Raw genomic sequence first — 23,483 nt, 5'->3', positions numbered from 1 at the left:
TACAGCAGCCTGTCCGGTATCTGGGTCAGCCCCCCCAGCTGGCCGGTCCATGCTACAGCAGCCTGTCCGGTATCTGGGTCAGCCCCCCAGCTGGCCGGTCCATGCTACAGCAGCCTGTCCGGTCTGGGTCAGCCCCCCCCCATCTGGCCGGTCCATACTACAGCAGCCTGTCCGGTATCTGGGTCAGCCCCCCAGCTGGCCGGTCCATGCTACAGCAGCCTGTCCGGTATCTGGGTCAGCCCCCCAGCTGGCCGGTCCATACTACAGCAGCCTGTCAGGTATCTGGGTCAGCCCCCCCAGCTGGCCGGTCCATGCTACAGCAGCCTGTCCGGTATCTGGGTCAGCCCCCCAGCTGGCCGGTCCATGCTACAGCAGCCTGTCCGGTATCTGGGTCAGCCCCCCCAGCTGGCCGGTCCATGCTACAGCAGCCTGTCCGGTCTGGGTCAGCCCCCCATCTGGCCGGTCCATGCTACAGCAGCCTGTCCGGTCTGGGTCAGCCCCCCATCTGGCCGGTCCATACTACAGCAGCCTGTCCGGTATCTGGGTCAGCCCCCCCCCAGCTGGCCGGTCCATGCTACAGCAGCCTGTCCGGTATCTGGGTCAGCCCCCCCCCCCCAGCTGGCCAGTCCATGCTACAGCAGCCTGTCCGGTATCTGGGTCAGCACCCCCAGCTGGCCGGTCCATGCTACAGCAGCCTGTCCGGTATCTGGGTCAGCCCCCCAGCTGGCCGGTCCATACTACAGCAGCCTGTCCGGTATCTAGGTCAGCCCCCCCCCCAGCTGGCCGGTCCATGCTACAGCAGCCTGTCCGGTATCTGGGTCAGCCCCCCAGCTGGCCGGTCCATACTACAGCAGCCTGTCCGGTATCTGGGTCAGCCCCCCAGCTGGCCGGTCCATACTACAGCAGCCTGTCCGGTATCTGGGTCAGCCCCCCCCAGCTGGCCGGTCCATGCTACAGCAGCCTGTCCGGTATCTGGGTCAGCCCCCCCACCAGCTGGCCGGTCCATACTACAGCAGCCTGTCCGGTATCTGGGTCAGCCCCCCCAGCTGGCCGGTCCATGCTACAGCAGCCTGTCCGGTATCTGGGTCAGCCCCCCATCTGGCCGGTCCATGCTACAGCAGCCTGTCCGGTATCTGGGTCAGCCCCCCCCCCAGCTGGCCGGTCCATGCTACAGCAGCCTGTCCGGTATCTGGGTCAGCCCCCCCCCCCCAGCTGGTCGGTCCATGCTACAGCAGGATGTCCGATATCTGGGTCAGCCCCCCCCCCCCAGCTGGCCGGTCCATACTACAGCAGCCTGTCCGGTATCTGGGTCAGCCCCCCCCAGCTGGCCGGTCCATACTACAGCAGCCTGTCCGGTATCTGGGTCAGCCCCCCCCAGCTGGCCGGTCCATACTACAGCAGGATGTCCGGTATCTGGGTCAGCCCCCCAGCTGGCCGGTCCATACTACAGCAGCCTGTCCGGTATCTGGGTCAGCCCCCCCAGCTGGCCGGTCCATGCTACAGCAGCCTGTCCGGTATCTGGGTCAGCCCCCCCAGCTGGCCGGTCCATACTACAGCAGGATGTCCGATATCTGGGTCAGCCCCCCCCCCAGCTGGCCGGTCCATACTACAGCAGGATGTCCGGTATCTGGGTCAGCCCCCCCCAGCTGGCCGGTCCATACTACAGCAGGATGTCCGGTATCTGGGTCAGCCCCCCAGCTGGCCGGTCCATACTACAGCAGCCTGTCCGGTATCTGGGTCAGCCCCCCCCCAGCTGGCCGGTCCATACTACAGCAGGATGTCCGATATCTGGGTCAGCCCCCCAGCTGGCCGGTCCATACTACAGCAGCCTGTCCGGTATCTGGGTCAGCCCCCCAGCTGGCCGGTCCATACTACAGCAGCCTGTCCGTTATCTGGGTCAGCCCCCCCAGCTGGCCGGTCCATGCTACAGCAGCCTGTCCGGTATCTGGGTCAGCCCCCCCAGCTGGCCGGTCCATACTACAGCAGCCTGTCCGGTATCTGGGTCAGCCCCCCCCCAGCTGGCCGGTCCATACTACAGCAGCCTGTCCGGTATCTGGGTCAGCCCCCCAGCTGGCCGGTCCATGCTACAGCAGGATGTCCGGTATCTGGGTCAGCCCCCCCAGCTGGCCGGTCCATACTACAGCAGCCTGTCCGGTATCTGGGTCAGCCCCCCAGCTGGCCGGTCCATACTACAGCAGCCTGTCCGGTATCTGGGTCAGCCCCCCCAGCTGGCCGGTCCATTCTACAGCAGCCTGTCCGGTATCTGGGTCAGCCCCCCCCCCCCAGCTGGCCGGTCCATACTACAGCAGCCTGTCCGGTATCTGGGTCAGCTTTTATTTCACCACCAGTCTTTTGTCTGGGATCCACAGCAACATGGAGCGAAGCAAGGACAAGGCTCTTTTTAAAAGTGGCCTGATTTGAGTCAGATGTCCACGATGGTTTCCCCCTGATACAAGCATCACTACCGAGAAAGCAGAGATGGATGGAGGGATCGAGAGAGAACTAAATAATACACAAATGTAAAAAAAAAAAAATAATAATAATAATTAAAACGCAGAATAGAATCAATTCTGTTCTGTTTTCAGACAACACACTAGGAGGAGAACAAGCTCTGTCGCAGCGCAGCCATCAAGATGCAAATCCCATGCTCAAGGGCACAACGGCAGGAGACGGTACCTGGGGTCTGTCGAATAATTACAATTTTAAACATTTAAAAAAAAAAATAATAAATCACACACACAAAAAAAGAAATACTTTCTCACCTTTGACCTTGACATACTGCAACTCTGAGTTGACGCAGAGAGCCAGGTTGCTCGGCAGAGTCCAGGGGGTGGTTGTCCAGGCGATCAGACACACGTTCTCATCTTCCAGAAGGGGGAAGTTCACTATCACCGACGGATCTTGCACATCCTGGAGACATGGTGACAACGGGGTGACAACGGGAAGACAACGGGAAGACAACGGGAAGACAACGGGAAGACAACGGGGTAATAATCGTCATTGACCGACACAAAGACTGTTTAGTACTGAACATCAGATGACAATTACCACGGGTTGATTAGCTTCTGACAGAAAACACTAATCCCGACAGTCTACATGAGCACTGGGCTCTCCCTCGACAGTCTACATGAGCACTGGGCTCTCCCTCGACAGTCTCCATGAGCACTGGGCTCTCCCTCGACAGTCTCCATGAGCACTGGGCTCTCCCTCGACAGTCTCCATGAGCACTGGGCTCTCCCTCGACAGTCTCCATGAGCACTGGGCTCTCCCTCGACAGTCTCCATGAGCACTGGGCTCTCCCTCGACAGTCTACATGAGCACTGGGCTCTCCCTCGACAGTCTACATGAGCACTGGGCTCTCCCTCGACAGTCTACATGAGCACTGGGCTCTCCCTCGACAGTCTACATGAGCACTGGGCTCTCCCTCGACAGTCTACATGAGCACTGGGCTCTCCCTCGACAGTCTACATGAGCACTGGGCTCTACCTCGACAGTCTACATGAGCACTGGGCTATCCTCCTATAGGTTAACTCCAACCCTGTTCCTGGAGAGCTACCCTCCTGTAGGTTTTAACTCCAACCCTGTTCCTGGAGAGCTACCCTCCTATAGGTTAACTCCAACCCTGTTCCTGGAGAGCTACCCTCCTATAGGTTAACTCCAACCCTGTTCCTGGAGAGCTACCCTCCTATAGGTTAACTCCAACCCTGTTCCTGGAGAGCTACCCTCCTATAGGTTAACTCCAACCCTGTTCCTGGAGAGCTACCCTCCTATAGGTTTTAGCTAGCCTTGGCTAACAGGGTTGGAGATAACAGAGTTAGACAGCCATGTTGTACTAGTGTGTGTGTGTGTACCTTGTAGTTCTGGTTCGACTCGAAGTTGGACAGCGGCGTGTTACAGGCAGTAGAGAAGGGCATGACCTTCACCCCGCGGTACACCAGACCTTTATCATACAGCTGCCTGAACACCCACCTGGGGGGGAGACGAGGGGGGGGGGGGGGGGAGAGAGGAATAACAGTAAAAAAAACAGTTGAAATGTTGTGAGGAGTAACACAGTAAAACACCTTTTCATTATTGAGCCAATATTTCACCCAAAACGGCACCGAGACATTCATAAAGTACAGCGTCTTCAACAAAACAGCATTCGTGCCTTTCTCCACATTCTTGTTATGTTACAGCCTGAATTTAAAATTAATTAACATTTTAAATGGTGTCACTGGTCCTACACACAACATACCCATAATATCAAAGTGTAATTATGGGTTTTCAAAATGTTTACAAAGCAATGTTTTGAGTCAATGAGTATTCAACCCTTTTGTTATGTCAAGCCTAAATAAGTTCAGGAGTAAAAATGAGCTTAACAAGTCACATAAATAAGCTGTATGGGACTCACTCTGTGTGTAATAACAGTGTTTAATATGATTTTTTGAATGGCTCATCTCTATACTCCACAATTATCTGTGAAGGTCCCTCAGTCGAGCAGAGAATTTAAAAAAAAAAATCTCATTCATCCATAAAGACCAGGGAGGTTTTCCAACTCCTCGTAAAGAAGGGCAGCTATTTCCTTCACCTAAGGGAATTGTTTTAAGGCATCCGTATGCTTCCCAGCCAAAACAGTTCAGAACAAGTTTGTGCAAATATTATGACGACATTGTGTGACAGGTTTTTTTCCCAGCTGTTCAGGAACAACAACAACAAATTCTGGAGGCAAACTGAAGTTCGGAGCAGTAGTCTACGCCCATTTCGTCTGTGATTGGTCAACGGTAGGGATTCTTAAAAATAAAAAAAAATTTAAGTTCAGATCAATAAAAGTCTTTGTTGAAATTCATTTTTCTTTCTTGAAAAAAATTGCACACCATTTCTTAAAAATGTCAAATTGCGAGACTAAAATCTCTTCGGCAAAAAAAAAACGGCAAAATGAATGACTGATTTTGTTTTAAGTTTAAGAGATGAATTGTGACTGTTTTGGGAGGTTCCCTTGTTCCCTCCAGGTCCTCCTGCAGCTCGTGTCAAAACAGTAGTTGGCAAAACACTAGTTGCCCGTCCAAGTGGACTTTCTCCGTCCCTAAAACCTCTTCTTTAAAACATTTTCCCTTGATGTTCCTGTCGTTCTTCATCATCAGACACAATCTATTCAGCCATCGTCTCTAAATGTAACTAGAGGTTAAGGGAGCTTAGGAGGAACCTTCAGGTTTTATATCAAATTTGCCCCTTTAAGATGTTGTTTTTTGCATCTGTCAAATTAGATAAAAGGTCATCAGACGTGTGACTTCATATTTAAGGGAAACATAACTTTAAAAAAATATTTTTTTAAATCCCGTAAGGAAAACACTTATGAAAGGCTTCATGCAACCCACTTAGAGATAAGACAAGTTTAACCTGGGGTGTTTTGTGCAATCGGGCCCCGTCACTCAGTAACCTGGGGTGTTTTATGCAATCGGCCCCGTCACTCATTAATTTAGGGTGTTTTATGCTATATAACTCATGGCTCTACTGTCCATAGCCACTATGACATCAAAGTAAATGCAACCGAAAATCACATGAAATACTGTTTCGACGATAAGTGTTTGGTGATTAATTATTTATTTTTTAAATAAAAAAAACACCTCAATGTGATGATCAAACTGAAGAAAAAGGTTCAACAGCAGGTTGAAAACGGAGTGTAAAAAAAAAATATGGTTGTTGATGTTGTTTCAAAGTCGAACACAACGATAACAAACAGCGCTTTCTAAGATGATTCATTAAAAAAAAACATCCATATTTGAGCTTAAGATCCCCCCCGCTCCCCCCTCACAAAAAAAAACCTGAATTAAAATGATAATCGTGCCTATATACAATACATAGCCGACTGCATATTACGCATTGGCAGAAAAAATAAACTCATTTTAAATGTCTTTGGTACATAATTGGTCTAGCCTATAGTCCAACATTACACGCATTTGAGTAATCGTCTTTGAGTGAGGACTGTAGTATTGTAGTAATGCAGAGTGGATGGACAGGTTACCTGATGCTACGCTACAAAGAGAGAATGTATAGACCTAGGCCATGCTGTTGGTTCATGGATTGGGCACGGCGGATTACAGTGTTAGCCTACAATTATAGTGAAAATCCTACAGGAAACCTTGGGTCAGTCTGCTTTCCAACAGACACTGAGGAGAAGAATTCACCTTTCAGCAGGACAGTAACCTAAAACACAAGGCCAACTCTACACTGGAGTTTCTTTACCAAGACGACATTGAATGTTACCGAGGGGCCGACTTAAAACAGTTATGACATAAATCTGCTTGAAAATCTATGACTTGAAAATGGTTGTCGAGCAACGATCAACAACCAACTTGACAGAGCTTGAAGATTTTTTGGGGAAAGCTGCCAAAGGTGATTCTAACAATTATTAAGCCAGGGGTGTGAATACTTATGTAAATTAGATATTTCTGTTTTTCATTTTCAATAAATGTGCAAAAAAAGTGTCTAAAAACATGTTCTCACTGTCATTATGGGGTATTGTGATGTCATTATGGGGTATTGTGATGTCATTATGGGGTATTGTGATGTCATTAAGGGGTATTGTGATGTCATTAAGGGGTTATTGTGTGTAGACGGGTGAGAAATGCTGATTTAATCCATTTAATCCATTTTTAAATTCAGGCTGTAACACAACAAATCGTGGAACAAGTCAAGGGGTATGAATACTTTGTGAAGGCTCTGTACAATGCAGTGTGCAAGGACATTATCTAAGACAAACCAGGTACAAACGTGGTGCTCTGTAGCTCAGTTCATAGAGCATGTTTGGGCCAACTTTTTGACTCGAGGGTCACATTGAATTAAAAAAAAAAAAAAACAACGGAGAGCCGCACAGATTTCTTTGGGGCCGTTTGTCAAAATATATATATATTTTACTTGGACAAACGGTCCCAAGGAAATCGGTGCGGCCCTCCAAACTCGGGTCGGGTTGAAAGTTTGTCCACACGTTGTAGAGCGTGACGCTGACAACGCCAGGACAGCGGGTTTGATTACGCACCTGACTAAGTCACCGTGGATAAAAATCGTCTAGTAAATGGCATATATTATATTCCCTTCTCTGACAACAGCATTCAGACAACTCACCAGACAGTCTCCATGAACCAGGGGTACAGAGTCTTGTAGTCGTTCTTAAAGTCAATCCACCGTCCCATCCTGGTTACAGAGTTCTGGTGGACAAACACAACATTTTATAGAATAAATACAGTTGTTTTCTCACTCCTGATGAATACGGCCCCTTGGACAGACTGTCATAACTCCTGTTGAATACGGCCCCTTGGACAGACTGTCATGACTCCTGATGAACACGGCCCCTTGGACAGACTGTCATGACTCCTGTTGAATACGGCCCCTTGGACAGACTGTCATGACTCCTGATGAACACGGCCCCTTGGACAGACTGTCATGACTCCTGATGAACACGGCCCCTTGGACAGACTGTCATGACTCCTGATGAATACGGCCCCTTGGACAGACTGTCATGACTCCTGATGAATACGGCCCCTTGGACAGACTGTCATGACTCCTGATGAACACGGCCCCTTGGACAGACTGTCATGACTCCTGATGAACACGGCCCCTTGGACAGACTGTCATGACTCCTGATGAACACGGCCCCTTGGACAGACTGTCATGACTCCTGATGAACACGGCCCCTTGGACAGACTGTCATGACTCCTGATGAATACGGCCCCTTGGACAGACTGTCATGACTCCTGATGAATACGGCCCCTTGGACAGACTGTCATGACTCCTGATGAATACGGCCCCTTGGACAGACTGTCATGACTCCTGATGAATACGGCCCCTTGGACAGACTGTCATGACTCCTGATGAATACGGCCCCTTGGACAGACTGTCACGACTCCTGTTGAATACGGCCCCTTGGACAGACTGTCATGACTCCTGATGAACACGGCCCCTTGGACAGACTGTCATGACTCCTGATGAATACGGCCCCTTGGACAGACTGTCATGACTCCTGATGAATACGGCCCCTTGGACAGACTGTCATGACTCCTGATGAACACGGCCCCTTGGACAGACTGTCATGACTCCTGATGAACACGGCCCCTTGGACAGACTGTCATGACTCCTGATGAACACGGCCCCTTGGACAGACTGTCATGACTCCTGTTAAATACGGCCAATGGACAGACTGTCATGACTCCTGTTGAATACGGCCCCTTGGACAGACTGTCATGACTCCTGTTAAATACGGCCCCTTGGACAGACTGTCATGACTCCTGATGAACACGGCCCCTTGGACAGACTGTCATGACTCCTGTTGAACACGGCCCCTTGGACAGACTGTCATGACTCCTGTTAACCCCTTGGACAGACTGTCATGACTCCTGATGAACACGGCCCCTTGGACAGACTGTCATGACTCCTGTTAAATACAGCCCCTTGGACAGACTGTCATGACTCCTGTTGAATACGGCCCCTTGGACAGACTGTCATGACTAGTGTTGAATACGGCCCCTTGGACAGACTGTCATGACTCCTGATGAATACGGCCCCTTGGACAGACTGTCATGACTCCTGATGAATACGGCCCCTTGGACAGACTGTCATGACTCCTGTTGAATACGGCCCCTTGGACAGACTGTCATGACTCCTGATGAATACGGCCCCTTGGACAGACTGTCATGACTCCTGATGAATACGGCCCCTTGGACAGACTGTCATGACTCCTGTTGAATACGGCCCCTTGGACAGACTGTCATGACTCCTGATGAATACGGCCCCTTGGACAGACTGTCATGACTCCTGTTGAATACGGCCCCTTGGACAGACTGTCATGACTCCTGTTGAACACGGCCCCTTGGACAGACTGTCATGACTCCTGATGAATACGGCCCCTTGGACAGACTGTCATGACTCCTGATGAATACGGCCCCTTGGACAGACTGTCATGACTCCTGTTGAATACGGCCAATGGACAGACTGTCATGACTCCTGATGAATACGGCCCCTTGGACAGACTGTCATGACTCCTGTTGAACACGGCCCCTTGGACAGACTGTCGTGACTCCTGTTGAACACGGCCCCTTGGACAGACTGTCGTGACTCCTGATGAACACGGCCCCTTGGACAGACTGTCGTGACTCCTGATGAACACGGCCCCTTGGACAGACTGTCGTGACTCCTGATGAACACGGCCCCTTGGACAGACTGTCGTGACTCCTGATGAACACGGCCCCTTGGACAGACTGTCGTGACTCCTGATGAACACGGCCCCTTGGACAGACTGTCGTGACTCCTGATGAACACGGCCCCTTGGACAGACTGTCGTGACTCCTGATGAATACGGCCCCTTGGACAGACTGTCATGACAGAGTGCACTAAACCGGAGCATAATGGCAGTAATCAAAACTGTATTGGGACTGAAAAACTATTGTGGAATACAGTTATGGAACAGTTACGAGACACTTGAGGAATATCTCAAATGCAAATAATCAGGATTCAAGTGTAACTACATAGTGCACCAGCCCCATATAACTACATAGTGCACCAGCCCCATATAATTACATAGTGCACCAGCCCCATATAACTACATAGTGCACCAGCCCCATTTAACTACATAGTGCACCAGCCCCATATAACTACATAGTGCACCAGCCCTATATAATTACACTGTAACTACATAGTGCACCAGCCCCATATAACTACATAGTGCACCAGCCCCATATAATTACATAGTGCACCAGCCCCATATAACTACATAGTGCACCAGCCCCATATAACTACATAGTGCACCAGCCCCATATAACTACATAGTGCACCAGCCCTATATAATTACACTGTAACTACATAGTGCACCAGCCCCATATAACTACATAGTGCACCAGCCCCATATAACTACATAGTGCACCAGCCCTATATAATTACACTGTAACTACATAGTGCACCAGCCCCATATAATTACATAGTGCACCAGCCCCATATAATTACATAGTGCACCAGCCCCATATAACTACATAGTGCACCAGCCCCATATAACTACATAGTGCACCAGCCCCATATAACTACATAGTGTACCAGCCCCATATAACTACATAGTGCACCAGACCCATATAACTACATAGTGCACCAGCCCCATATAACTACATAGTGCACCAGCCCTATATAATTACACTGTAACTACATAGTGCACCAGCCCCATATAACTACATAGTGCACCAGCCCCATATAACTACATAGTGCACCAACCCCATATAACTACACTGTAACTACATAGTGCACCAGCCCCATATAACTACATAGTGCACCAGCCCCATATAACTACATAGTGCACCCGCCCCATATAACTACATAGTGCACCCGCCCCATATAACTACATAGTGCACCCGCCCCATATAACTACATAGTGCACCCGCCCCATATAACTACATAGTGCACCCGCCCCATATAACTACATAGTGCACCCGCCCCATATAACTACATAGTGCACCCGCCCCATATAACTACATAGTGCACCCGCCCCATATAACTACATAGTGCACCAGCCCCATATAATTAAATAATGCACCAGCCCCATATAATTACATAGTGCACCAGCCCCATATAATTACATAATGCACCAGCCCCATATAATTACATAGTGCACCAGCCCCATATAATTACATGGTGCACCAGCCCCATATAATTACATAATGCACCAGCCCCATATAATTACATAATGCACCAGCCCCATATAATTACATAGTGCACCAGCCCCATATAATTACATAATGCACCAGCCCCATATAATTACATAGTGCACCAGCCCCATATAATTACATGGTGCACCAGCCCCATATAATTACATAATGCACCAGCCCCATATAATTACATAATGCACCAGCCCCATATAATTACATAGTGCACCAGCCCCATATAATTACATGGTGCACCAGCCCCATATAATTACATGGTGCACCAGCCCCATATAATTACATGGTGCACCAGCCCCATATAATTACATGGTGCACCAGCCCCATATAATTACATGGTGCACCAGCCCCATATAATTACATGGTGCACCAGCCCCATATAATTACATGGTGCACCAGCCCCATATAATTACATAGTGCACCAGCCCCATATAATTACATAGTGCACCAGCCCCATATAATTACATAGTGCACCAGCCCCATATAATTACATAGTGCACCAGCCCCATATAATTAAATAATGCACCAGCCCCATATAATTAAATAATGCACCAGCCCCATATAATTACATGGTGCACCAGCCCTATATAACTACATAATGCACCATCCCTATATAATTACATAGTGCACCAGCCCTATATAACTACATAGTGCACCAGCCCCATATAATTACATAGTGCACCAGCCCTATATAACTACATAGTGTACCAGCCCCATATAATTACATAGTGTACCAACCCTATATAATTACACTGTAATTACATAGTGTACCAGCATTATATATAGTATTTGTGTGGTTGTTTGCGCACCTCCCATTCGTTAGCGTATCTCATGACGATCATCCTGCATTGCCGGTTGTACTCAGCAATCCCCATCTTGGCCACATCGTCCGGTCCCTTGATGTCCAGGGTCTTATCAATCTCATACTCCTGTAATGGTATAGAGACACAGAGGGGGCATTAGGGGGGTCTATCAATCTGTAATGGTATAGGAACACAGAGGGGGCATTACGGGGTCTATCAATCTGTAATGGTATAGGAACACAGAGGGGGCATTAGGGGCTCTATCAATCTGTAATGGTATAGAAACACAGAGGGGGCATTAGGGGGTCTATCAATCTGTAATGGTATAGAAACACAGAGGGGGCATTAGGGGGTCTATCAATCTGTAATGGTATAGGAACACAGAGGGGGCATTAGGGGGTCTATCAATCTGTAATGGTATAGGGACACAGAGGGGGCATTAGGGGGTCTATCAATGTGTAATGGTATAGGGACACAGAGGGGGCATTAGGGGGTCTATCAATCTGTAATGGTATAGGGACACAGAGGGGGCATTAGGGGCTATATCAATCTGTAATGGTATAGGGACACAGAGGGGGCATTAGGGGCTCTATCAATCTGTAATGGTATAGGAACACAGAGGGGGCATTAGGGGGTCTATCAATCTGTAATGGTATAGGAACACAGAGGGGGCATTATGGGGTCTATCAATCTGTAATGGTATAGGAACACAGAGGGGGCATTAGGGGGTCTATCAATCTGTAATGGTATAGGGACACAGAGGGGGCATTAGGGGCTCTATCAATCTGTAATGGTATAGGAACACAGAGGGGGCATTAGGGGGTCTATCAATCTGTAATGGTATAGGAACACAGAGGGGGCATTAGGGGGTCTATCAATCTGTAATGGTATAGGAACACAGAGGGGGCATTAGGGGCTCTATCAATCTGTAATGGTATAGGAACACAGAGGGGGCATTAGGGGGTCTATCAATCTGTAATGGTATAGGAACACAGAGGGGGCATTAGGGGCTCTATAAATCTGTAATGGTATAGGAACACAGAGGGGGCATTAGGGGTAAATTGGCTGTTTTACAAACAGTGGGCTACCACATGGGACTTCATAAAAGTGTATTGCGGGCCGGCACTGTATAGCCCCGACTGCTATTCTATGGGGATTCGCACTGTATAGCCTAGACTATGGGGATTGGAGGGCAGCAATTTTTTTGGTCTTGCCAAGCGCATCACATCAACCACGACCTGGTCTGATCAGCGTTGATTAGTCTAAACAACACTGCTCGAAAAAATTAAGGGAACACTAAAACAACACATCCTAGATCTGAATGAATGAAATATTCTTAAAAATATTATTTTTTTTTTCTTTACATAGTTGAATGTGCTGACAACAAAAATCACACAAAAATTATCAATGGAAATCAAATTTATCAACCCATGGAGGAAAACCACACTACAGGCTGATCCAACTTTGATGTGATGTCCTTAAAACAAGTCCAAATGAGGCTCAGTAGTGTGTGTGGCCTCCACGTGCCTGTATGACCTCCCTACAACACCTGGGCATGCTCCTGATGAGGTGACGGATGGTCTCCTGAGGGATCTCCTCCCAGACCTGGACTAAAGCATCCGCCAACTCCTGGACAGTCTGTGGTGCAACGTGGCATTGGTGGATGGAGCGAGACATGATGTCCCAGATGTGCTCAATTGGATTCAGGTCTGGGGAACGGGCGGGCCAGTCCATAGTATCAATGCCTTCCTCTTGCAGGAACTGCTGACACACTCCAGTCACATGAGGTCTAGCATTGCCTTGCATTAGGAGGAACCCAGGGCCAACCAGCATATGGTCTCATAAGGGGTCTGAGGATCTCATCTCGGTACCTAATGGCAGTCAGGCTACCTCTGGTGAGCACATGGAGGGCTGTGCGGCCCCCCAAAGAAATCCCACCCCACGACTGACCCACCTCCAAACCAGTCAAGTTGGAGGATGTTGCAGGCAGCAGAACGTTCTCCACGGCGTCTCCAGACTGTCACATCTGTCACGTGTGCTCAGTGTGAACCTGCTTTCATCTGTGAAGAGCACAGGGCGCCAGTGGCGAATTTGCCCATCTTGGTGTTCTCTGGCAAATGCCAAACGTCCTGCACGGTGTTGGGCTGTAAGCACAACCCCCACCTGTGGACGTTGGGCCCTCATACCACCCTCATGGAGTCTGTTTCTGACTGTTTAAGCAGACATGCACATTTGTGGCCTGCTGGAGGTCATTTTGCAGGGCTCTGGCAGTGCTCCTCCTGCTCCTCCTTGCACAAAGGCAGAGGTAGCCCTCCTACGGCCTCCTCCACGTCTCCTGATGTACTGGCCTGTCTCCTGGTAGAGCCTCCATGCTCTGGACAATACGCTGACAGACACAGCAAACCTTCTTGCCACAGCTCGCATTGATGTTTCATCCTGGATGAGCTGCAATACCTGAGCCACTTGTGTGGGTTGTAGACTCCATCTCATGCTGCTACCACTAGAGTGAAAGCACCGCCAGCATTCAAAAGTGACCAAAACATCAGCAAGGAAGCATAGGAACTGAGAAGTGGTCTGTGGTCACCACCTGCAGAACCACTCCTTTATTGGGGGTGTCTTGCTAATTGCCTATAATTTCCACCTGTTGTCTATTCTATTTGCACAACAGCATGTGAAATTTATTGTCAATCAGTGTTGCTTCTTAAGTGGACAGTTTGATTTCACAGAAGTGTGATTGACTTGGAGTTACATTGTGTTGTTTAAGTGTTCCCTTTATTTTTTTGAGCAGTGTATTATTTACCAGCAAACAACGAAAATGAAAGAAAGTCCACAAATCAACAACAAAAAGTTACTAAAATGCCACATCACTCCACACCCCACGCATCTAGCGGTAAGCTTCTCCAGCATCACTCTACACCCCCACTAATCTAGCAGTTAGCTCCTATAGCGGTTAGCTCCACCAGCATCACACTACACCCCCACTCATCTAGCGGTAAGCTTCTCCAGCATCACTCATCTAGCTGTTAGCTCCACCAGAATCACTCTACACCCCCTCACATCTAGCAGTTAGCTCCTCTAGCAGTTAGCTATTCTAGAGGTTAGCTCCACCAGCATCACTCTACACCCTCACTCATCTAACGGTTAGCTTCTCTAGCTGTTAGCTCCACCAGAATCACTCTACACCCCCTCACATCTAGCAGTTAGCTCCTCTAGCAGTTAGCTATTCTAGAGGTTAGCTGCTCCAGCATCACTCTACACCCCCACTCATCTAGCGGTTAGCTTCTCTAGCAGTTAGCTCCTATAGCATCACTCTTCGTCCCCACTCATCTAGCAGTTAGCTCCACCAGCATCACTCTTCGTCCCCACTCATCTAGCAGTTAGCTCCACTGGCGGTTAGCTCCACCAGCATCCCTCTACACCCCCACTCATCTAGCGGTTAGCTTTTCTAGCAGTTAGCTCCTATAGCATCACTCTTCGTCCCCACTCATCTAGCAGTTAGCTCCTCTAGCGGTTAGCCCCACCAGCATCACTCTACATCCCCCACTCATCTAGCGGTTAGCTCCTCTAGCGGTTAGCTCCACCAGCATCACTCTACACCCCCACTCATCTAGCGGTTAGCTTCTCCAGCATCACTCTACACCCCCACTCATCAAGCAGTTAGCTCCTCTAGCGGTTAGCTCCACCAGCATCACTCTACACCCCCACTCATCTAGCAGTTAGCTCCACCAGCATCACTCTACACCCCCACTCATCTAGCAGTTAGCTCCACTAGCGGTTAGCGCCACCAGCATCACTCTACACCCAGCGGTTAGCTCATCTAGCGGTTAGCTATTCCTCCAGCATCAAAGGACAGTTGGAAAGAGGAGATGTAGAAAGTTAAATAGTAATCATGAGTAAACACTCCTGAATATTAGGTCAAGTTTATCTACATGAAAATAAAGTTAACAAAACATGTAAAAAATTTGATATGAATGCAGGGCTATTTCAATGGTTTTGATGGTAGTTTTCTTTTCATGACAGTCTTCATCTACAACCGTCAGTTACACGGTTATTCAATTACCGCCACAGCCCTAGCGACGAGTACAGTATCGCAAAGACATTCTTACCACAGGCAGGCCGTGACAGTCCCAGCCGAACCGGCGGTCCACGTGGAAGCCGCTCTGGTGGGCGAAGCGAGTCACAATGTCTTTGATGGTCCCTGCCAGGATGTGACCGTAGTGGGGGAGACCTGTGGCGAACGGCGGCCCGTCGTAGAACGTGTACCTGGAGAAGAGTTTACACATCATTCATGAAACAGATTCATCTTTTCTTTTGTATACTTACATATCGGGCTTAGTGATGAGTGGTTTCAAGCACTCACTGCCCTACTGTATTCTGCATGTGTAAAAAGTTCACCTTTAGACAGACTTTATGTTAATAAGCTTAATCTTTGACTAGACAATGGTTAGAGGAATTCTGTCTACAATACTCCTTCGATGTGGAAACAGTCTGCTACTGTTTGACTCGACTGGTCCAGATTGCAATGGTCCTTGTACTCACTTGGGCCTGTTCTTGGACTGTTTGAGACACTCCTGGAAGCAGTCCTTGTCCTTCCACAGCTGCAGGATCCTCTTCTCCTCAGAAGGGAAGTGGATTGATTCAGGAACAGGCTCCACCATGATCACTGAGTGATAGAAACACATCATAGTTAGTTGACTATTGACTATTGGAGGGAAAGTGAATGGCAACCAATGATGACGTTGGGACAACAACTCAACATTCTATAAATTCAAAACAAACATATAACGTTAGCTAACTAACAAGCAGCAATTATACTTTCAGTAACGTTAGTTGGTTTGATATGCATGTTAGCTAATTCAGTTAACTGAGTTTAAACCTGGCTAGTATCGATGTTGAATAAATCTAGTTATAAAATATGAATAAATGCATGCTATTAACGACCTATCCTTGCTGTGCACATGTAAGTGGAGTGGTTAGCTTAGCCGGCTAGCTCGCTAAGTGCTTTCGACTACTCCGTGACACTGTACCCTCACGTTTGCATTCATATGGACGCATATTGCATCAACGGCAGGTAAATATAGTTTAATTGTACAACAGTTCAACATACAAATATTTAAATACCCATTCAGGTAAACTCACATGTCTTTCTTTCTCCGGCTGCCAACTTTGACGAACTGATGACAGGGAACTGATGCAATCAGAGGGAAAGCGGAAGCGGAAATGATGCATCACACCGACAGTAGCTGTGTTCGAATACTCGCACTATTTGTGACGTGTTTTAGTATTGTAGTGTGGGTATAGTGAATATAGTTAGTTAGGATATAGTGGATATAGTTAGTTAGGATATAGTGGATATAGTTAGTTAGGATATAGTAGATATAGTTAGTTAGGATATAGTGGATATATTTTACAAGATATATCCATGTAATTCTATGATATCCAAATTTGTGGCTATTAATGATATCTGCGTTTTCTGTGAAAAAGAAGGTGAGAATCTGTCTCATTTTTAATTTTAATGTAAATTTGTGTCAGAATTTTGGGAAAACCTTGCAAATTACTTATTTACCATTATGAACACTGCCTATGTTTTTGACATGAAATATATAATATGTTACTATTGTAATGATAACAAAACCATTGAAACGATTGTTACTTTTTTATTCTTGCTGCCAAACACTTCATACACAAACAAAAATGTTACATTTTTACAAACAAATTACATTTTTACATTTTTTTTAATTGAATTTAACTATTTTATTAAAACATTAACCCTAGTGAACAATAACAAGAATAACATTTTCCTAAATCATTACAATAAGACTTTTTCAGAGTGATTACAAATGCACTAGAATTGTTTGTTTTCTTATATTTTTTGTTTGTTCCAGAATTTTCTCATTAATACCTGCGTTATGTTTTGTATGATGTAAGAATGTAAATTGTTGATCTGTATTTGAATTTAAAAAATAATAATAATACATTTTAAAAAGTTAGTATGCCAAAAGTTACCGGATGTTGTACTAAATTCGCCAAAATATGAATATGACCCTCAGAGCCTACCTTCTATTGACCCTGTTGACTCATCAGTAGGAAAGATTTGTTTCTCTTTTGGTCCATTCAACAACAGAGCGATATGATACTTGTTTCAGCAGGATGTTGTGTCTATACCTTATGTCATGCCTTATTGGAATGGATTTATTGATAGTATCTGTTGGAAAAAAAGTTTGGATGTTGCCACACACGTACCTACTTGTTAACTAGTTTCCTTAAAAATTATTCATAAATATTATCCTGCCAACCACTATATGAAGAAGTTTAAGGAAAACATCAACTCAAATTGCTCCTTTTGTAATGACCACCCAGAAACAGTGTTGCATCTTTTTTGGCATTGTATGCATGTAAGAAAACGATGGCAAGACATCAGTAGGTTTATAATTGAACACATTTATGAAGATTTTACACTATTGTGGAGAGATGTACTGTTTGGATTCTTTACATACAATAGAAATAAGCTGAAACATTTTTATGTAATTAATTTCATTATTCTTTTGGCCAAATTTCATATACACAAATGTAAATTTACAAACAAAAAAACAAATTTTCGTACCCTACAAAAAGAAATTGAACTGTATTTTAAGACGGTTAAATGCTCTACTAACAAAAAAGCTGTTGGAATTGTAAGTATATGCATGTCTCTTAAAGTCCTTGTGTAATTGTAATGTGCTATTGTACCCCCTAGCCCCGCCCCCATCCCCGCCCCTAGCTCGATTATCCATTGTTTGTAATCTATGTATGCTTGTGTTCCCTCATGTGCTTTATGTATTGATTTGTTGTTAATAAAAAATATATATTAATAATAATTTAATTTTTTTTAAATTAAAAATTCCAAGACAGTATTTCCGTACTTTTAGGGCCCATAAATGCAACTCTTCAAGAAATGGGCGTGGCTTCACATCGTTTCCAGATTTGAAGAAAGTGGCGGAAAATATCCAGCGGATACAAATTCATTACTTTAACTAATTATGACAAGCAATGTAATAAACTCATAACTTTTCAAATAATTTACCTCACAAGTTATGTTGGCTGACAATTTGTTAGCTACGCTGTCCTTACAATCCACATAGCATTACAGCAGTATGTACCGGTATGATGTTAGTTGGCTACTTGTACATCAAACTTGCCAGTATATTAACTATAGGATATCTAACTAACTACCCAGCTTAGCTAAATGGTATAGTCGGGTGCTTTATAAATCCGCTCTGGCTAACTACTCTAATTTCAGAGCACAATTGTCTGAGTGTACCAGAGACAGAATAATGAATTTTAGAGCGTTCAACCCGGTTGAATATTGCCGGTGTCAGTAAACATCTACAACAAAGCGCAATTCAATTGTTGCCAGCAGCACAGTTACAGCCACCAACGCTCTGGGTAACATGAAAACTGCCTAACCAGCTCTGCTAGGGCAAGTGAAATGGTCAGAGTGGTCTCATTTGTGTCTGGAAATAGCTAGCAAGCTCGCCAACGTTAGCTTGGGTGCTTGACTGTCATTGTAAGGTCAGAACGCTCAAATCAACCATCAACCCTACTCCTCAGCCGGAGCATCCAAGAGCGAAACCATCTGAATTTACAAATGGAAAATCTGACAACACTCTGAACTAAAATGAACGAATAGTATGTAGTATATACTCATTAAGTATGCAGTATGGGAGTATGGGTATTCAAACACATTGTTACGGAGTCTAGTTGATAGGTAATCGACTAGCCGGACTGTTCCCGGGACTCCAGTTGTACAATGCACGAACAAGGCTATTGAACCTGACATTGGTGTCTGTCTTTATTCATTTATCCAACATATCATACCGAAACACACATCTAGTGTCTCTCCCCACACAAGGCACTTCTGTGGAACAACAAAGATATTGTTGTTAAAAACATTTTTTTTTTAAGTGGTTTGAAATAAATATTATATTTGTGTTTGATTTATTTGATAAAGAAGGAAATATGTTCTCTTTTTTTTTCAAATCACATTTTATTTGTCACATGCACCAAATACTGCAGGTGTAGATCTTACAATGAAATGCTTACTTACGAGCTCTTAACCAACAATGCAGTTTTAAGAAAAATACCTTTAAAAAATAAAAATAAAGTAACAAATAATTAAAGAGTAGCAGTAAATTAACAATCGCGAGACTATATACAGGGGGATACCAGTACAGAGTCAACGTGGAGGCTATATACAGGGGAAACCGGTACAGAGTCAATATGGAGGCTATATACAGGGGGTATCAGTACAGAGTCAATGTGGAGGCTATATACAGGGGGTACCGGTACAGAGTCAATGTGGAGGCTATATACAGGGGGTACCGGTACCGAGTCAATGTGGAGGCTATATGCAGGGGAACTGGTACAGAGTCAATGTGGAGGCTATATACAGGGGGTACCGGTACAGAGTCAATGTGGAGGCTATGTACAGGGTGTTACGGTACAGAGTCAATGTGGAGGCTATATACAGGGGGTACCGGTACAGAGTCAATGTGGAGGCTATATACAGGGGGTACTGGTACAGAGTCAATGTGGAGGCTATATACAGGGGGTACCGGTACAGAGTCAATGTGGAGGCTATATACAGGGCTGTACCAGTACAGAGTCAATGTGGAGGTTACATACAGGGGGTACCGGTACAGAGTCAATGTGGAGGCTATATACAGGGGGTATCAGTACAGAGTCAATGTGGAGGCTATATACAGGGGTACCGGTACAGAGTTAATGTGGAGGCTATATACAGGGTGTTACGGTACAGAGTCAATGTGGAGGCTATATACAGGGGGAACTGGTACAGAGTCAATGTGGAAGCTATATACAGGGGGAACCAGTACAGAGTCAATGTGGAGGCTATATACAGGGGGTACCGGTACAGAGTCAATGTGGAGGCTATATACAGGGCTGTACCAGTACAGAGTCAATGTGGAGGTTATATACAGGGGGTACCGGTACAGAGTCAATGTGGAGGCTATATACAGGGGGTACCGGTACAGAGTTAATGTGGAGGCTATATACAGGGTGTTACGGTACAGGGTCAATGTGGAGGCTATATACAGGGGGTACCGGTACAGAGTCAATGTGGAGGCTATATACAGGGGATACCGGTATAGAGTCAATGTGGAGGCTATATACAGGGGGTATCAGTACAGAGTCAATGTGGAGGCTATATACAGGGTGTACCGGTACAGAGTCAATGTGGAGGCTATATACAGGGCTGTACCAGTACAGAGTCAATGTGGAGGTTATATACAGGGGGTACCGGTACAGAGTCAATGTGGAGGCTATATACAGGGGGTACCGGTACAGAGTTAATGTGGAGGCTATATACAGGGTGTTACGGTACAGAGTCAATGTGGAGGCTATATACAGGGGGAACTGGTACAGAGTCAATGTGGAAGCTATATACAGGGGGAACCGGTACAGAGTCAATGTGTGGAGGCAACGATTAGTCGAGGTAATTGAGGTAATATATACTGTACATGTGGGTAGAGTTATTAAAGTGACTCATAGATAATAACAGAGAGTAGCAGCAGCTGTGGAAGCAAGAGGTACATATAGGGACAAACATAATACTGTAGAGCAAAGGTGTACATTAGACCACAAACAGAAAGCGGATAGGAAACCAAAGATTAAACAGACATAAGTGTAATGGCCGAAGCCATACGTGCTTTACTGTGCATAAGGGCTTAGGGCAAAGAGGAGGAGGTGACCCTTAAATACATTATCTATTATGGAAAGAGCAGGACACCATTATCAATATTAGATAGAGAGGAACAAACATAACTGCTTAGGGTAAAGGACATAAGTGCTTAGGGTAAAGGACATAAGTGCTTAGGGTAAGATAGACATATTAATTTTAGGACACGAGAGGGTCCTGCCACCATTGTAATCTAATCAAGAGCGGATACAGGCATTATTAGGCATGAACATGGAGGAAGCCTGGAATGAAAGATAATGGTGGCCGATGACCTGAGGGAAGTAACCCCATTAACATATGGAATGGACTCATATACTGTGTGTGTATAAAGACAGAGCCATAGCTCTGGGAATGGGTGTGTTCCGCGGACCATCTAGGCTTCTGATATGTTTGTATTAAAAGCCTATATTGAATTCACAAGTTCTTGGAAGTGTTAAATTTTGTAACAATTCTCTATGACACAGCGTAAAATAGTGTGTGTGTGTGGGGGGGGGGGGGGGGGTGCAACTAGTCTGGGTAGCCATTTGATTAGATGTTCAGTAGTATTATAGCTTGGGGGTAGAAGCTGTTTAGAAGCCTCTTGGACCTAGACTTGGTGCTCCGGTACCACTTGCCGTGTGGTAGCAGAGAGAACAGTCTATAACTAGGGTGGCTGGAGACTTTGAACATTGTTTTCGGCCATCCACTGACACCGCCTGGTATATATGTCCTGGATGGCAGGAGGCTTGGCCTCAGTGATGTACTGGGCCGTATGCACTACCCTCTGTTAGTGCCTTGTGGTTGGAGGCAGAGCAGTTGCCATACCAGGCTGTGATGCAACCAATCAGGATGCTCTCGATGGTGCAGCTGTAGAACCTTTTGAGGATCTCCGGACCCATGCCAAATCTTTTCAGTCTCCTGACGGGGAATGGGTTTTGTCGTGCCCTCTTCACGACTGTCTTGGTGTGCTTGGAACATGTTAGATGTCGGTGATGTGGACACCAAGGAACTTGAAGCTCTCAACCTGCTCCACTACAGCCCCGTCGATGAGAATGGGGGCGTGCTCGGTCCTCCTTTTCCTGAAGTCCACAATTATCCTCTTAGTCTTGATCATGTTGAGGGAGAGGTTGTTGTCCTGGCACCACACGCTCTCGTCGTTGTTGGTGATCAGGCCTCCCACTGTTGTGTCATCGGCAAACTTAATGATGGGGTTGGAGTCGTGCCTGGCCGTGCAGTCATGAGTGAACAGGGAGTACAGGAGGGGACTAAGCATGCACCCCCGAGGAGCCCCCGTGTTAAGGATCAGCATGGCGGATGTGTTGTTACCTACCCTTACCACCTGGGGGCGGCCCATCAGGAAGTCCAGGATCCAGTTGCAGAGGGAGTTGTTTAGTCCCAGGGTCCTTAGCTTAGTGATGAGCCTTGAGGGCACTATGGTGTTGAACGCTGAACTGTCGTCAATGAATAGCATTCTCACATTCCTTGTGTTTTATGTTGTTTACTATGCAGTGTTTTATGTTGTTTACTACACAGTGTTTTATGTTGTTTACTATGTAGTGTTTTATGTTGTTTACTATGCAGTGTTTTATGTTGTTTACTATGTAGTGTTTTATGTTGTTTACTATGTAGTGTTTTATGTTGTTTACTATGTAGTGTTTTATGTTGCTTACTATGTAGTGTTTTATGTTGTTTACTACACAGTGTTTTATGTTGTTTACTATGTAGTGTTTTATGTTGTTTACTATGTAGTGTTTTATGTTGTTTACTATGTAGTGTTTTATGTTGTTTACTATGCAGTGTTTTATGTTGTTTACTATGTAGTGTTTTATGTTGTTTACTATGTAGTGTTTTATGTTGTTTACTATGTAGTGTTTTATGTTGTTTACTATGTAGTGTTCTATGTTGTTTACTATGTAGTGTTTTATGTTGTTTACTACAGTGTTTTATGTTGTCTACTATGTATTGTTTTATGTTGTTTACTATGTGTTTTATGTTGTTTCTTTGTAGTGTTTTATAAATCCAGGGATTGCCAGACTTTGATGACAAAACTTGCCCACGAAGGATTGCTGTCAAGGGAGAAGAACACAACAAGGTGAGTCCAAAAATGTCTTGTATGCTGCTGCATAAATGCTGTAATATGCCAGGGAGATATGTATACTGTAGCTAAGTAATACTAAGTGTATGTTGTATAGTAAGCTGTTCGTAGCCCATATGCCTCAACCTAATAGTTTGGTCTATTTTCACCTCTTAATTTCACCTACTGTTCTGACTTGGTGGTGCACATGTAGCCTA

At 46.0% G+C, this 23,483-nt stretch overlaps 1 protein-coding gene across 2 annotated transcripts in view; it reads right to left on the bottom strand.

Moving 5' to 3' along the window:
* iars1 (isoleucyl-tRNA synthetase 1) overlaps nt 1-16,689 on the bottom strand; it is a 166,846-nt gene extending 150,157 nt beyond the window's left edge. For both annotated transcript variants that reach the window (XM_064967436.1, XM_064967435.1), the window contains exons 1-7: nt 16,616-16,689; nt 16,016-16,139; nt 15,583-15,739; nt 11,483-11,602; nt 7,102-7,184; nt 3,852-3,969; nt 2,763-2,910 (exon numbers count right to left, since the gene is read on the bottom strand). In XM_064967436.1, the coding sequence (XP_064823508.1) occupies nt 2,763-2,910; nt 3,852-3,969; nt 7,102-7,184; nt 11,483-11,602; nt 15,583-15,739; nt 16,016-16,134 (745 nt within the window). In that variant the 5' untranslated portion in view covers nt 16,135-16,139; nt 16,616-16,689. The remainder of the gene's footprint in view (nt 1-2,762; nt 2,911-3,851; nt 3,970-7,101; nt 7,185-11,482; nt 11,603-15,582; nt 15,740-16,015; nt 16,140-16,615) is intronic.
* Nucleotides 16,690-23,483: the final 6,794 nt, after the last annotated feature.

Source organism: Oncorhynchus masou, chromosome 6, assembly GCF_036934945.1.
Source record: "Oncorhynchus masou masou isolate Uvic2021 chromosome 6, UVic_Omas_1.1, whole genome shotgun sequence".
NCBI lineage: Eukaryota > Metazoa > Chordata > Actinopteri > Salmoniformes > Salmonidae > Oncorhynchus > Oncorhynchus masou.
The sequence above is the reverse complement of the archived record's forward strand: the minus strand, read 5'-3'. Positions and strand labels throughout refer to the sequence as shown.